The sequence below is a fragment of the Salmo trutta genome, chromosome 1 (genome assembly GCF_901001165.1).
Source record: "Salmo trutta chromosome 1, fSalTru1.1, whole genome shotgun sequence".
NCBI classification, from domain to species: Eukaryota; Metazoa; Chordata; class Actinopteri; order Salmoniformes; family Salmonidae; genus Salmo; species Salmo trutta.
In genome coordinates this window covers 54,549,393-54,566,539 of record NC_042957.1, presented here as the reverse complement: position 1 = coordinate 54,566,539, position 17,147 = coordinate 54,549,393, and the positions used below count along the sequence as shown (strand labels likewise).

Here is a 17,147-nt window from a genome sequence, read left to right as displayed (position 1 = left end):
GTTTTCATCAAGCATCTCTCTGTACTTTGTGCCGTTCATCTTTCCCTCGATTCTGACTAGTCTCCCAGTCCCTGCTGCTGAAAAACATCCCCACAGCATGATGCTGCCACCACCATACTTCACCGTAGAAATGGTGCCAGGTTTCCTCCAGATGAGACGCTTGGCATTCAGGCCAAGGAGTTCAATCTTGTTTCTCATGGTCTGAGAGTCTTTAGGTGGCTTTTGGCAAACTCCAAGCGTGCTGTCATATGCCTTTTGCTGAGAAGTGGCTTCCGTCTGGCCACTCAGCTCTAGCCAGGCAGCCAGCTCTAGGAGTCTTTGAGGTTCCAAACTTCTTCCATTTAGGAATGATGGAGGACAATTCCTTCGACCTCATGGCTTGGTTTTTGTTCTGACATGCACTGTCAACTGCGGGACCTTATATAGACAGGTGTGCCTTTCCAAATCATGTACAAGTATTTCTGTTTTTTTATTTTGTATAAATTTGCTAGAATGTCTAAAAACCTGTCTTCACTTCGACATTATGGGGTATTGTGTGTAGATTGATGAGGATTTGTAATTTTTTTATCCTTTTTGAATAAGGCTGAAACGTAACAAAATGTGGAAAAAGTCAATGGGTGTGAATACGTTCCGAATGCACTGTATAAGAGGCAATCTCTATCATTCATTCATGTTGAGTAAAAAGTGGAAAAAGTTAATAATATTAAAACAATATTGTGTGTCTGTGCACAGTCTATCTACGCACTCCCTCAGGATTTGAATGTAACCACAAATACAATAAAGTAATGGAACAATGAATGGCAATGTAACAGACCATACATCACAGATCAGTTTGGAAGACAGTCTTGACCCACAACTACTGTGGGAAAGACTAAGAGGACATCAGAGCTGGGGGCTCTGCGACTGGAGGTGTGGGCTCCTCTGGGGGGATAGGGATGGCTGCAGGGGCCGGGCCCGCAGACGACCCAGAGTCCTGGACAGGGGCCTTGGGTGCCTCTGAGGAAGGTGTTGAAGCAGCTGTGGCAGACATTGCCTAGTTCCAGAGGAGATATAAACAGGCTATTACTGTCATCTATGCAGACAATCATGTAACCCAAAACAGGTGGGTGCAGCTCATTATGAGCCATAGTAAAATGGATTAGGGAAATGTACCTTCGATACCATAACTACAACGAAATTCTTCTCGTCAATTTTGTAGTCTTTAATAGGTGTGTCATCTTGCAGGATTTTGCCAGCATATATGAGCTTCTGTCCAGACACTGGGAAGTTATCTTTCCCCCTCTCTGCTTCTATCTTCTCCTTCAGTGCCTTCACCTGTTGAAACCAAAAATAAGCTGTTCAGCCTTGCTTTAATTGTTAAACACAGTGCAACCAAAAAGTTGCTCGCTAACACTGACTGTTTGAATTGCCCAACTTTTTACATTGCAGGTTTACCTTACATGATGTAGCTAGCTAGCCATTTTCACTCGTTATGACCTAGCTAGTAAATGTCTGCTAGAATATTGCTGATTAATCGTCCAACTAGACTTGCATAGACCAAAATAGATGACATAGTTAGCTAGCTAGCTAGTAATATGGCTGTCTAGCTAACGCTAGATAGTTGGCTTAAGCTGACATTAACTCGATGAGGGATAACTAACGTTGGCTAGTCATGTAGCAAGCTGATGTTTTAGCGGATAATAATTTACCTAGCTAGCTAATAATGAGACTCAACATTGGATTAGCAAATTGACACACATTAGCTTGCAAGCTAGTTTGCTTTAGCTATGTGTAATATTAATATGTGAATACATACTGAATTATAATTGGATGTAAATACAAACAGCATGTAGAGCTAATGTTCACGGGTCCTCTGAAGGCAAGAGGAGAAGAGGAAAAGTGTAGCTACCTGCTCCTCTGGATCGGTGAAAAAGGAGAGATATTTACAACACATGGACACTTACCGAGGGTGAATCAAAGGTACTGAAAACATACTACGATCGTTTTGAAGCATATGTTGTGCCGAAGACTAATACAATTTTCGCTCGGTACAAATTCCATGAGAAAGTACAGGGAGCTAGCGAGTTTTTTGAACAGTTTGTGACTGAGCTGCGTCTGCTTGTGAAAGACTGTGATTATGCAAACAAGGATGAGATGGTCAGGGACCGTATTGTATTTGGAATACACTCACCGCGAGTGAGAGAGAACGTTTGAATGTTGGATCTGAGCTAACGCTAGACCAAGCTATCGACATAGCCAGATCTCACGAGCTAGCACAGGCTCAGATGAAAACCATTTCGCGCCGCAGCACGAGCGCATCACGTGAACAAGCAGTGCACGCAGTCAGACATCAAAGCACACCTCCAGTGCCCAGAGAGCGCGTTTCAGAACGGAGAGAGACATAACTCCAAAACAGAGCGTCACAGACTCAAAACGCCCCAAAACATGTGGATGTTGTGGATACAAAGTGCATGGCGAACAAGGAAATTGCCCAGCTAAAGGCAAACAGTGTACTAAATGTGGTAAATGGAATCACTTTGCAAAAGTGTGCAGAGCTTACCGTGGAAAAACAGTACACACAGTGAGTGAAGATGAAATGTCAATCAAAGAGTCAAATGATGATGAACTGTTTATTGATTCAGTGACACAAAAAAGTCACATATCAGAGACAGAGCAAGCCTTTGCTGACATTGAGATCGGAATACAAGGCTCAAAGCTAAAGTTCAAACTAGACACTGGTGCACAAGTAAACATTATTCCTCTGAATAAGTACCGCAGCTTGACATCTGAGTGCGAGCTACAGCCCACCATGCGCAGACTGACTGGTTATGGTGGTGAACAGCTCCCAGTAAAAGGCACATGCACTTTCAAATGCAAATACAAGGAAAGTGACATGATGTTGGACTTTTACATTGTTGACACTAGAGCACCTGCAGTGCTAGGTCTTAAAGCATGTTTAGACATGGACCTCATCAAGCTAGTTTTATCAGTAACAGCACCAGTAGAGACAGGAAATGTACTGGAGGAGTTTGCTGATGTCTTTACAGGAATAGGATTATTCCCAGGAGAATGTACCATTCACCTTGACCCAGACGCAACCCCAGTGGTCTACCCCCCGAGAAAGATTCCCCTTGCTCTCTGTGCCCGTCTGAAGAAAGAGTTGGAGAGCATGGAGCAATCTGACATAGTCACCAAGGTTACAGAACCGACTGACTGGGTAAATGCGTTAGTGGTGGTGGAGAAACCACGCACAGGCAAGCTCCGAGTATGCCTCGACCCAAGAGACTTGAACAAGGCTATCAAACGGCCCCATTACCCTTTACCGACGCTAGATGGTATCACACACAAGCTAGCGGGAGCACACTACTTCAGTGTCATGGACGCTAGATCAGGCTACTGGGCTATCAAGCTCACAGAAGAGTCATCTAAGCTCACAACATTCAGCACACCGTTTGGACGCTACAGGTTCTGTCGCCTGCCTTTTGGGATTATCTCAGCCCAAGACGAGTTTCAGCGAAAGGTCGACGAAGTGTACGAAGGCCTCGACGGAGTTGTGGCAATTGTGGATGACATCCTTGTTTATGGTCGAACCAAAGAGGAGCACGACCAAAACCTCCGCGCGATGCTGCAAAGGTCCCGCGAGAGAGGAGTCCGGCTCAACCCCGAGAAGAGCACAGTCAGCGCTACAGAGGTCAGCTACTTCGGACATCTTCTCACAGCGACTGGAATCAAGCCGGATCCACAGAAGATCTCAGCCATAAAAGAAATGGAGCCACCAAAGAACCGTGCAGAGCTGGAAACAGTGCTTGGCATGGTCAACTACTTAGCCAAGTTCGCACCCAGCCTCTCCAATGCTAATGCACCCCTGCATCAACTGCTAAAGCAGTCCAGTGAGTTTCTTTGGGACAAGCAACACGACATTGCTTTCCAGAATGTGAAAGACTTGATCACGAGAGAACCAGGACCAATCTTTGCCTACTACGACCCCAACAAAGAGCTCAGACTCCACGTGGACGCATCGAAGTATGGACTAGGTGCAGTGCTACTGCAAGAAGGAAAGCCCATCGGCTACGCTTCCAAATCTCTCACAGACTGTGAAATCAACTACGCTCAAATCGAAAAGGAGCTCTATGCCATTCTGTTCGGATGTAAACGTTTCCATCAGTACGTATATGGACGACAAGTCATTGTGGAATCCGACCACAAGCCCCTTGAGTCAATCATGAGGAAACCACTAGCTGCAGCCCCGCCAAGGCTACAGAGAATGATCCTTCAACTACAAAAATACGACTTCACAATCACTCACCGTCCAGGCAAAGACATCCCTGTCGCAGACACACTCTCCAGGAAGTTTCTTACCTACAAGGACAGCAGCCTCAGTGAGGGCATGGACATGCAAGTGCACACTGTGTACAGCAACTTACCAGTTAGTGACACGAAACTGAAGGAGATCCAAGCAGAAACAGACAAGGACTCACAACTCACACAGCTGAGGAAAGTCATACAGGATGGATGGCCTGAGGAGAGGAGAAAATGCCCTCAGAGCGTCTCAGAATTCTGGAACCATCGTGATGAACTATCACAGATCAACGGAATCCTTTTCAAAGGAGAGAAAATCATTATTCCTACCAGTCTCAGAGAAGAGATTTTGACAAAGATCCATGCTGGACACATGGGCATGGAAAAGTGCAAACAGAGAGCAAGGGACATTATGTTTTGGCCTGGAATGTGCTAACAAATAGATGACATTGTTGGTAGATGCACCATCTGTCTTGAAAGACGCCCCTCAAACACCAAAGAGCCAATGTTACCTCACTGTATCCCAGACCGACCCTGGCAGGTCGTGGCAACCAATCTGTTCACCTGGAACAACGAGGACTACATCGTAACAGTGGACTACTACAGCAGATACTTCGAACTCGACAAGCTTCACAGCACCACATCTGCAGCTGTGATACACAAGCTGAAAGCAGCCTTTGCCAGGCATGGCATTGTAGAGACTTTAATATCTGACAATGGGCCCTGTTACAAATCAAATGAGTTTGAATCCTTCACAAAAGCATGGGAGTTCACACATGTCACCACAAGCCCACATTACCCTCAAAGTAATGGCCTTGCTGAAAAATCTGTGCAGATTGCTAAATCACTAATGGACAAAGCAAAAGCAGACAAGAGAGACCCCTACCTCAGTCTCCTTGAATACCGCAACACTCCAGTTGACAACTTCAAATCACCAGCCCAGCTGTTGATGAGCCGCAGACTTCGCTCAACCCTTCCCAGCACCAACCAGCAGCTGCAACCTGAGGTCGTCAGCTACAAGGAAATGCATGAAAAACGTGCACAGAGACAACAACAAAAGCGATACTACGACAGGTCAGCTAGACCACTGCCACCACTGATCGACGGAGAGTCAGTTAGAATCCAGGAGCATGGCCTCTGGAAGCCAGCAGTCGTCATCCAGCCAGCTGACACTGAACGTTCATATCACGTCCGCACAGCAGAAGGAGCAGTGTACCGCCGCAATCGTCGTCACTTACTGAACACAAAAGAACAACACACTGATGAGATGAACTGTTCCCCTGAAAGAGAACGTGATGGACTAAAAACACACACAGCACAACATACACCACACTTACCTGCAACACCACAACAACTGTTGACTGACACAGAAGCATGCTCAACATCATATCGCACAAGGTCAGGAAGAGAGGTCAAGCCCAGAGCTGTCCTCGACCTGTGAAATGTGAAAGGGTGTAGGCGGATCGCTGCCCTAAAAGAGTTCCAGACTGTAAACTTGTTATTGAAAGTTCAGTTGACATGCTTTGGTATTGTATTTGTTTGAAATGTTAAGATGTTATTTCTACAGTGAAAGCTGAGTTGCTGAGAATCCCTTGTTTGAAAAGTAACAGTATGTTGGATCATTGTTTCAGAGTAGGTTGATTCAGTTGGTGTATTATGCAATATAAATGGTTACTTACCTTGAGTTCAAACTACAGAGCATGTTTTCAAAAGAAAAGCTTAGAATATGTAAAACATTTGTATCTTGTTTTAAAAGAAGGGGGATGTAATATTCATATGTGAATACATACTGAATTATAATTGGATGCATTTTACCGCCGTATCATACTGTGCGGTGATTGGTTAAGACCACCCAGACGGTTAGGTCATGGTCAGTTGATCGTGGTTGGAGATAGGCGAACATGTAGTTGTAGCTAGTTAATAAAGAGTTATGTTAAGAAACATCCTGTAGTTCTACGTTTTATTATTTTGTACAAAGCGTACAAAACAAGACACTATGTCATGCTGGAAAGCTAAGACTAAGAACTAGCTAGTTAGCTAATGCTAGGGGTGTCAATAACGTCTAGCTAGCTAGCGTTAGCCTGTTAGTTGTATTATCCGAATTGATAATCTGGGACCAATTCATTTGGTCTTTCGTGCAATTAACAAGAAAGATAGTTAGCCAAGCGGGCTAGATAAAATGAACAAATGGGCACTTACCGTTTGATCTGGGTCTATGTCAATTTGAATGGTCTGCTGTTGCAGTGTTTTTAGCGTGATATGCATTCTTGCGGTAGCTAACGCTGTTTTCCCCTAGCGCTTCGATTACAGCTGTGTTTTAAAATATTCAAAAGTAAAACAGAAACTACATTTAACCACAAGTTCAAGCGAGAGAATATTTATCCATGACCATGAGATGTGTCCATGAGCACTCAGAAAATCGCCATCTTTGATGACACAAAACTCAGAAGTAGGTGCAGCGTAACGGTTTGCTGCCCAACTTGCAGCCTCGAGCGCTCTCTGAGTCTGATTGCTACAACCACTAACTGGTCAATCATATGAATATCCCGGTGAAATCACACACCTGGGGTGCCAGTTCATCCAGGTGGTAGTAGGATCTACAGTCTACTTTGCGAGAACAAATGATGCTTTGCATTTATGGCATGATCTGTTGACAGTTGTGACCGGTGCGGTGGCGACCAACTGGGTGTACAGAACAGCAAATATACAACAAATGTACTAACGTTAGTATTTTTGTTTAGTTTACAGTCACTAGGCAGAGTGGCACCTTTTCAATGAGGTACGGTCAGAGGTCCTCCTAACATACCCTGATGAAGACAGCTTGTCGGTCGGAACGTTGGATATTAGGTTATTCAATTATTGAGTCTGAGCTAGAGAGTGCGGCTCTCCTTTTCTTTTTCAAAGGTCATCCTAACAACCATTGCAAAGCTACACGTTCGATCTGTATCAGATCAGCGTCAACTGAAGTGAAATAGGCATTTTACTTTCCATAATAAAATATTACTCTAAAGTATTTTAAGAAGATAGAACCTAATAAATATGTTTTATGTTTACTGTATATTGTATAGGCTGTAAATGTGTCTTTACATTTGTCTGTAGCTGGTAGCACCAATTCACCGAGTCAAATTCTGTGAATGTGTGAATGTAGGCCACTTGGGCAATACAAGTTATTTTGATTCTGATAGACAGTACTTCGAATTTCCTAGGCTCTTACTATATCCCATACAATCACGCGTCAGTGACCCAGGGAGCATGGGAGAAAGAGAAGACAATGTTTCCTCAATAAAAAAACAGGTTTATTGGCAAGAACCTAGTTATTTTGTATATTTTATGAAATAGGAATAACTCTGAATACACGATCAATTCATTTTGTAAATTATTTTTCAACATTTTGGTTTGTGTGATTTGTTGGCTATTTACGCTGGTAACGCGTAGTCAAGCGCATCATAATTTGGTTTATGACATCACAATGTTAAATAGGCAACATATTTTGATGTTCTGCAAAATAAGGCATAGTCTACAAATACACTGAAATGGGATGTTTGTGTTGCTGTAAAAAGGTATATGTTTAGTCTGGGCTAGAATTGATCTAATTCTGTTACAATTTAGAGTATATTCTATTCTTTTCAGCTATTCCTAGTTGTTTCATTGTCTATTTATGTGTCCCATATGGCAGGATTTGGGACAGAGGGTATAACTGTATGGTTACAATGGTTTTATTTTTATAAACATGTATTTTTGCTATTTGTTAGCCTATGATACAGAATTCAATATGATTGGGCGACAAGTTCTTTATTTTATGGTCAGATCATGTGGTTTGGGTGTGACCTTTGCTGCTAGTTCAAATATAACAAGGTCTGTTGTGAAGCAAGTAAAATCTTTTAATTTGATTTGTTATGTACTATATTAGCTATATAATGTTTCTCCAAACAGAAAAAGAAGTGCAGAGTTCGCCTCGGGATTGGGAGCCGCTGTCCATCGCCGTTCCCAATCCCACCCAAACTGACGTCATTGGATGCCAGCATGGTAACTGCGTCAGTTTGGAAAAACCGTGAGAAGAAGAACGTAAAGGATCACCACCAACTTGATTCTTCCTTTGTCTCTTCTTTCCATTTGAAACCGTCTACAACATCTCTGACACCCCTCGACCCCTTGTCTGGCCGAACACCAATCGGCACTGCATCCCCCTCACCCCCTGGATCCCCTGCCAGATCCCCTTCCACTCTCTCCAAGTTCTTCAGCCTCTCTTCCCTCTCCTCTCTCCACCTGTCATCTGTCTCTTCTTCTTCTTCAGAGGAAGGATCACAGACCTCCTCCCCTTTTAGTGCTTCCTCTGTTTCCCTGGCTGTCTCAACTCAGTCATCCTCCTCTGCCACTCCCCCCAGTCCTGCCTGCCCTTCCTCCACAACCCACGTCTCCTCCCCTGCCCCCCAGTCCTCCTCTCCAAACCCCCTGGACCACCGTGGAGAGACCAACAAAGACAGTGAGACTGCCAGGTACTGCAGCCTGATATCAAATTTCATGCCAACCAACACCATTGAATTGAAATGAAAAAGCCAATATAATATAGCTAACCTAATGCATATGTCTGTGTGTCTTTACAGAGATCTTATAAGCTCTGAGGTCAAAGAGATGGGGGCAGTTGTTCCACAGACAAAGAGAACGGTACCCCGATTTGCTGGCATCGCAGGTCTGTAAACGGGTGCCATATGTTGGTGCTATTTTTCTCAATTCATCTTTGACAAAGCTTCTTTCTTACCGCTGTCCGTCTCTCGGTCTCTCTCTGCAGAGGCCTCCATTGACCTGAGGGATTCCTCTGTCTCATTGGAGAGGTAAGTACTGTAGACAATAGCCACCTTCATCTCACTCGACTCTACATAAGAGTGGTCACTCACACCATGACATGGTAAGGAATATCTGTATGCTTGTACATTAAAACAGTGTTCAAACAGACCGATTGGTGTGGAGCTACTGCTACTGAGGCCTCTAACCAGTCTCTCTTCCTCCAGGCCATTGGTCAGGCCTCGGGAAGCCATGGCTCGCCTCCCAAACCTGTTCAGCAAGAGTAGCACCCAGCTGGGGGAGCAGAGCTGCACAGGCGAGGGCGAAGACAACACCAAGCTCCTCGGGTAAAACACACACACACCTACTCTTATCTCTGAGCTCTGCTTTTTGTTTTAAATAATTCTGTGTAGTATTCAGAGTTATCTTGCGTTCATGCCTTACAAATCCATTCATTAGTTTACCTTTGGTCCACTGTTCAGATATTAGTGTGTAACTGATGGCTTCTTTCCCACAGGTTGCCTAATATTGGCAACACCTGCTTCATGAACTCTGCTCTGCAGTGCCTGCTGGGGCTGCCAGCATTTTGCAGAGACATCCTGAGACAGCAGGACACTTGGAGTTCCTCCCCCTCCTCTAAACTGCTATGGTATACAGCCTCGCTTTCACTCTCCTGTCCCACCTGTACACACACTGACCCACCCATCTAGACGCTTATAGTTACAGTACACAAGTCCCGCCTCAATGTATGTGTCAGTGGAGGCTGCTGAGGGGAGGACGGCTCGTAATGATGTCTGTAATGGAGCAAATGGAATGGCATCAAACACATAGAAACCATATGTTTGATGTATTTGATAGCATTCCACTGATTCCGCTCCAGCCATTACCAATTAAGGTGCCATCAACCTCCTGTGGTATGTATGTACAGTATGTATGTATGTATGTATGTATGTATGTATGTATGTATGTATGTATGTATGTATGTATGTATGTATGTATGTATGTATGTATGTATGTATGTATGTATGTATGTATCAATGTATACTAAACAAATATACTGCTCCAAAAAATAAAGGGAACACTTAAACAACACAATGTAACTCCAAGTCAATCACACTTCTGTGAAATCAAACTGTCCACTTAGGAAGCAACACTGATTGACAATAAATTTCACATGCTGTTGTGCAAATGGAATAGACAACAGGTGGAAATTATAGGCAATTAGCAAGACACCCCCAATAAAGGAGTGGTTCTGCAGGTGGTAACCACAGACCACTTCTCAGTTCCTATGCTTCCTGGCTGATGTTTTGGTCACTTTTGAATGCTGGCGGTGCTTTCACTCTAGTGGTAGCATGAGACGGAGTCTACAACCCACACAAGTGGCTCAGGTAGTGCAGCTCATCCAGGATGGCGCATCAATGCGAGCTGTGGCAAGAAGGTTTGCTGTGTCTGTCAGCGTAGTGTGGAGGCGCTACCAGGAGACAGGCCAGTACATCAGGAGACATGGAGGAGGCCGTAAGAGGGCAACAACCCAGCAGCAGGACCGCTACCTCCGCCTTTGTGCAAGGAGGAGCAGGAGGAGCACTGCCAGAGCCCAGCAAAATTACCTCCAGGAGGCCACAAATGTGCATGTGTCTGCTCAAAACGGTCAGAAACAGACTCCATGAGGGTGGTATGAGGGCCCGACGTCCACAGGTGGGGGTTGTGCTTACAGCCCAACACCGTGCAGGTCGTTTGGCATTTGCCAGAGAACACCAAGATTGGCAAATTCGCCACTGGCGCCCTGTGCTCTTCACAGATGAATGCAGGTTCACACTGAGCACATGTGACAGACGTGACAGAGTCTGGAGACGCCGTGGAGAACGTTCTACTGCCTGCAACATCCTCCAGCATGACCGGTTTGGCGGTGGGTCAGTCATGGTGTGGGGTGGCATTTCTTTGGGGGGCCGCACAGCCCTCCATGTGCTCGCCAGAGGTAGCCTGACTGCCATTAGGTACCGAGATGAGATCCTCAGACCCCTTGTGAGACCATATGCTGGTGCGGTTGGCCCTGGGTTCCTCCTAATGCAAGACAATGCTAGACCTCATGTGGCTGGAGTGTGTCAGCAGTTCCTGCAAGAGGAAAGCATTGATGCTATGGACTGGCCCGCCCGTTCCCCAGACCTGAATCCAATTGAGCACATCTGGGACATCATGTCTCGCTCCATCCACCAACGCCACATTGCACCACAGACTGTCCAGGAGTAGGCGGATGCTTTAGTCCAGGTCTGGGAGGACATCCCTCAGGAGACCATCCGCCACCTCATCAGGAGCATGCCCAGGCGTTGTAGGGAGGTCATACAGGCACATGGAGGCCACACACACTACTGAGCCTCATTTTGACTTGTTTTAAGGACATTACATCAAAGTTGGATCAGCCTGTAGTGTGGTTTTCCACTTTCATTTTGAGTGTGACTCCAAATCCAGACCTCCATGGGTTGATAAATTGGATTTCCATTGATTATTTTTGTGTGATTTTGTTGTCAGCACATTCAACTATGTAAAGAAAAAAGTATTTCATTCATTCAGATCTAGGATGTGTTATTTTAGTGTTCCCTTTATTTTTTTGAGCAGTGTATATAAATGCAACATGCAACAATTTCAAATATTTGACTCTGTTACAATTCATATAAGGAAATGAGTCTATTGAAATAAATTCATTAGGCCATAATCTATGGATTTCACGACTGAGCAAGGGCACAGCCATGGGTGGGGCTGGGAAGGCGTAGGCCCACCCACTGGGGAGTTAGGTCCAGTCGATCAGAATGAGATTTCCCCCACAAAAGGGCTTTATTACAGACAGAAATACTCCTCAGCACCCCCTCAGACGATGCCGCAGGTGAAGAAGCTGGATGTGGAGGTCCTGGGCTTGTGTGGTTACACGTGGTCTGCGGTTGGGAGGCCGGTTGGACGTACTGCCAAATTCTCTAAAACAATGTTGGAGATGGCTTATGGTATAGAAATTAACATTCAATTCTCTGGCAACAGCTCTGGTGGACATTCCTGCTGTCAGCATGCCAATTGCACACTCCCTCAAAACCTGTGACATCTGTGGTATTGTGTTGTGTAACAAAACTGCACATTTTAGAGTGGCCTTTTATTGTCCTCAGCACAAGGTTTACCTGTGTACCTGTGTGATGATCATGCTGTTTAATCAGCTTCTTGATATACCACCTGTCAGGTGGATGGATTATCTTGGCAAAGGATAAATGCTCACTAACAGGGATGTTAACAAATTTGTGCACAGAATTTGAGAAAAATAAGCTTTTTGTACATATGGAACTTTTCTGTGATCTTTTATTTCAGCTCATGAAACATGGGACCAACACTTCACATGTTGCATTTATATTTTTGTTCAGTGTACTGTATGTATGTATGTATGTATATATGTATGTATACTGTCTTTTGTACACTCTTAGTGCCTCATATGATTTTTAAGATAAAACCACACCCAACTCAGCTACTGATTAACACCAGAGATGATTTCCTGTCACAATCAGGAATCAGTTGAATCATATTTGATCAGAGGCTAAAGTAGAAGCACAGAGCTAATCTGTGGCCAAAGTGAGAGAGTGAAACCTGAATGCATGCTCTTTGTCTCCCTCCACAGCTGCTTTGCCGAGTTACATCAGGCAAGGCTTTCTGGAGGCACTATCAATGCTAAGAAAAAGATGAAAATCCTTCAAACAGTCAAGCGCTGTCTCTCCGTTGTCAATGAGGACTATGAGGACGACGGTGAACAGGTAAGATATTATATGCTAAAAGACTCACTTAACAATAAACCTGGGACACGTGACCATCTTTTTCCTTAGCTCTGTTTCAGTTGTAGTTGTTGATGTATTTTCTGTTTCTTTCCCATTCTTCTCTTAGGATGCCCATGAATGTGTGTTGCTCCTCCTCCTTCAGCTGAAAGAGGAGGGTATGGCATTAAAGGGCTCCCCAGAGCCATACACCTGCCCCGTGAAGCAGTTAGAATTCAAGCTGAAGACTTTCCGTACCTGCACCAGGTAACAGCTGTCATTTGTATATGGTGTACCTTGATGTCTTCATCACATTTGTGAGGAGGTTTAATGTCAGCATAACATGCAGGATACAGAGGTAAAGCATTAACCTCTTGCGTGTATCCTACCACTGGGGGCGCCACAGCGCATTTTGGAAAAAATTCGTTCCCATTTTCAACGGCCTACTAATCAAACTCAGAAGCTAGGACATGCATATACTTATTTTATATGGATAGAAAACACCCTAAAGTTTCTAAAACTGTTTGAATGGTGTCTGTGAGTATAACAGAACTCGTATGGCAGTCAAAACCCCGAGACCGATTGAACCAGGAAGTGGGATTCTGAATTGTGGACTCGACTTCACAGCCTTCCCTGTAATTCACAACGTGAAAAAATGATAATTGAGCACTTTCCAGTGCTTCCACTAGATGTCCCCAGTCTTTACAAAGTGTTTTGAGGCTTCTGCTGTCGAAACTCAGTGTAGGAGACGATGAGGCAATTGGTCACAGTAGTAGGGCCATCAGCATTGTGACGTCGGCGGCCGTGTCTGCCCCCACCTTTGGAAACGTTTTGAAACACAATGAAATCGTCCCACTCGAATCTTATTGGCTCTCTTGTTGAAACAGGCCCTGAAGATTAATGTTATACAACGTTTGACATGTTTGAACGAACCTAAAGAAGGGAAAATAGTCATTTTTCGTTTGCCAAGTCCCGCGCCCGTATCAACCTTTGGTTACAGCCTTTGGACGCGCTAACAACATCAAGCTAATGGAACATAAAGGATGGACTTTTTCGACCGAAAATACATTTGTCGTGGACCTGGGATTCCTGGAAGTGCTTTCTGATGAAGACAACTAAAGGTGAGGGATTATTGGCAATATTATACAAGATCAGATGTGATGTGCGATTGTTCCAAGATGGCGACGAGCTAGGCTTTCTAGCTCATTTTCTGAGTATCGCATCCCCTTTTATCTCAGTGTGATTACCCTGTAAAGTTCATTTAAAATCTGTTATGACGGGTGTTTTCAAGAGATATTCATATATAAATCTTAGAATGACAATGTAAAAAAAAATAATCGTTTTCGAATAGTAATTTATAAATTTGTAGCACTGTTTCCCGGGACGCATTTTATGGGAAAATAGTTAGTCAACGTCAGGTGCCGATGTAAAATGCTGTTTTTATATAGAAATATGACCTTTATTGAACAAAAGATTGCATGCTGTGTGTAACATGATGTCCTAGGTGTGTCATCTGATGAAGTTTGTAAAAGGTTAGTGCTGCATTTAGCTGTTTTTTGGTTATATGTGATGCATGTGCTTGGTCGGAAAATTCATATGATGCTACTTTTACCATGTACTCCTCTAACATAATCTAATATTGTGCTTTTCCTGTAAAACCTTTTTGAAATCGGACAACGAGGGTCGATTCAAGAGAGGTGGAACTATAAAACGAAATGAGACAGTCCTATATTTGAAAGAAAAAAAAATATTGAATTTCGTTATGCTAATGTCGCTAGGAGTTTTCGCTGGAAAATGATCCCGCTAACGGGATGAGACGCTTAAGTTAAGATAGTTAGTGTGTAGAGGGATCAAAAGGTTTGTGTTGGAGAGCTGATGCATTTCTCTCCGTACCTCTGAAGCTGTGGAGTTATAGTGTATGGTCAGGAGGATTACAATCACCTGTCACTGAACCTGAGCCAAGACCTGACACACAGCCTGGACCTCTACTTTAAGGTCAGCACTTAGCTTCAACCAAGAGTTAGTGAGTATGTCAAGGAACACTATCATTAATGTCATAATTGTATTGCTATGCTTTGTTACCTAGCCATCTGCGTTAGAGTGTGCATGCAGGGTGTGCTCAGGCAGCATGGCATCTGTGACTAGGCACTTCCTCACGCTGCCCCGGTGAGTCCCCCCCATCATCATCTCAGATTACAATTGACAGTCCTGATCTAACTCACCAAACTGGGTTATTGATTTGACTACAAGACTGATGCCTTTGTCTGTGTGAATGCCTGCCTGGTCGTCTGTGTATGTGAATGCCTGCCTGCCTCTGCCCGTCTGTCCGTCTGTCTGTGTGTGTGAATGCCTGTCTGTCTCTGAGCAGGGTCCTAATGCTTCATATCAAGCGGTTTACTGCAGGCAACTGGGAGCCAGAGAAGGTGGATGATCCCATATCCATCCCTGCAGAACTGACCCTCCCAGCCGTATGTGGGGCGACAGCCCCTGTCCAGCATGGAGCCAGGTTGGTTTAGACTCTGTTTGGGCACATTGCACATTGGGTAGCCAACACACACCATGATTTTCACACACTAGATATTTATTTTCAATGCCATCAATTTACACAGGGCAAGCTCCATGGGGAAAAATAACATGGACAACACACCTGCAAACTCCCCGAAAGGCACCCTTGATAGACCAGGTAGGACATTGTGTTACTGACATCATGCAGAACAGCCTCTCATGAAACAGGACTATTGAGGAAAGCAAGTCAGAAGCTGAAGTTAAGAGTATATTTATTGATAGGTTTCCACTTCACTTTCTGGTTTGCATTTACACTATATTTGATATACCCCCACCAGCTTCAAATTCCTCTGACCAGCTAGAGAAACCAGCTGACAGTGAGAAAGAGCAGCAGGCAGCCGCTGTGGTGAGGAGAGAGAGAGAAATAGAGAAAGAGAGAGAGAGATAGAAAAATAGATAACAGATAATTCCATCGAGTTGAGATAGTGGGCGGATCAAGATAAGGCAGTTATAGAAGCCACCCCTATCCTGTAGACAAAATAACAATCCTATTATTAAATGTGTTTCCTTACAGAGACACCAGCCAGACAATATCTACAAATTGTCAAGTGTGATCTCACATCTGGGAGACAACATGTGTACAGGTAAAATGCACGCACGCACACACAATTCTGAAAGCTTAATGTACACCCTATTCTGTTTCCCTTGTTCCCTAGGCCACTACATCAGTGATGTTTTGGACAGCCGTGGCAGTGGGTGGCTCTGCCTGGATGACGCACATGTCTTGAGGACAGATGAGGCCACTGTGCTGAGGGCAACGGCACAGACTGCCTACATCCTGTTCTATGTCTGCAGGTAAGGCTCTAGCCCACACATTTGAGAAGAATGCCACAAATGGAGTCAATCACGACAATGAGTCATCAAGGGAAAAAAAATTGTTCAAAGCTAGAAAGATGATTAATTGACCATGCATTAAGAGTTATCCCTTTAACCTGTAATCCCTCTGTATGTGTTATTTTCCAGACATTGTATGTACATGTAAGATCTCCCTGTCATTTCTCATTGTAGTGGACCAGGTGAAGGAGACCAGGCCCCTCACTACTAGGAGAAGCACCAGGAGAACCCATCGTTAGGGGCACAGCGCTCAGGGACCACCTGGAGTAGCACCTACCGCACACCAAGAAACATCAGATTCATCGAATTAGGATGCCCTAGACCACCATCAAGCTGCCCTAGACCACCATCACGCTGCCCTAGACCACCATCAAGCTGCCCTAGACCACCATCAAGCTGCCCTAGACCACCATCAAGCTGCCCTAGACCACCATCAAGCTGCCCTAGACCACCATCAAGCTGCCTTAGACCACCATCAGACCACCAGGACATCAGTCTGCTCTAGACAACACCAGGACATCAGGCTGCCCTAGACCACCAGAAGAAACAGCCTACACCACTGTAGGCTATCCACTGTATGTTTACAATTATATAAATATAAAACATCTCACCTACCTAGTGCAATTCATTTTCCTTTACTGTACATGGTAGTTAATAACTGTACCTACAGTGCATTCAGAAAGTATTCAGACCCCTTGACTTTTTCCACATTTTGTGAAGTTACAGCCTTATTCGAAAATTGATTAAATTGTTTTTCTTCTCATCCAATCTACCCCATAATGACAGCAAAAACAGGTTTTTTAGAATTTTTTGCAAATTTATAAAGAAAACAAAAAGCTTAACTATCACATTTACATAAGTATTCAGACCCTTTACTCAGTACTTTGTTGAAGCACCTTTGGCAGCGAT

The 17,147-nt window shown here is 44.3% G+C and overlaps 2 protein-coding genes across 4 annotated transcripts; one reads left to right on the top strand and one right to left on the bottom strand.

Annotated features, from left to right (window-relative positions):
- Positions 1-660: 660 nt before the first annotated feature.
- Positions 661-6,764, bottom strand: LOC115200993 (UV excision repair protein RAD23 homolog B-like). The gene is made up of 3 exons (XM_029764178.1): positions 6,478-6,764; positions 1,153-1,314; positions 661-1,033 (listed from the first exon to the last, which is right to left on the bottom strand). The coding sequence occupies exons 1-3, from the start codon at positions 6,541-6,543 to the stop codon at positions 872-874; spliced, it is 390 nt and encodes a 129-aa protein (XP_029620038.1). The 5' UTR covers positions 6,544-6,764; the 3' UTR covers positions 661-871.
- Positions 6,765-7,388: 624 nt separating this feature from the next.
- Positions 7,389-16,847, top strand: LOC115200821 (ubiquitin carboxyl-terminal hydrolase 29-like). Of its 3 annotated transcripts, XM_029763954.1 has the most exons (15): positions 7,389-8,774; positions 8,883-8,968; positions 9,068-9,110; positions 9,288-9,407; positions 9,578-9,709; positions 12,710-12,842; positions 12,970-13,106; positions 14,741-14,834; positions 14,926-15,005; positions 15,208-15,345; positions 15,449-15,522; positions 15,683-15,750; positions 15,919-15,988; positions 16,061-16,199; positions 16,413-16,847. In XM_029763954.1, exons 1-15 carry the CDS (start codon positions 8,302-8,304, stop codon positions 16,447-16,449), a joined length of 1,824 nt encoding a protein of 607 aa, XP_029619814.1. In that variant the 5' UTR covers positions 7,389-8,301; the 3' UTR covers positions 16,450-16,847. The 3 variants fall into 3 exon arrangements, with proteins under 3 accessions (XP_029619814.1, XP_029619809.1, XP_029619819.1); XM_029763949.1 differs by having other exon boundaries at positions 15,919-16,199; XM_029763959.1 differs by lacking the exon at positions 15,683-15,750 and having other exon boundaries at positions 16,061-16,847.
- Positions 16,848-17,147: the final 300 nt, after the last annotated feature.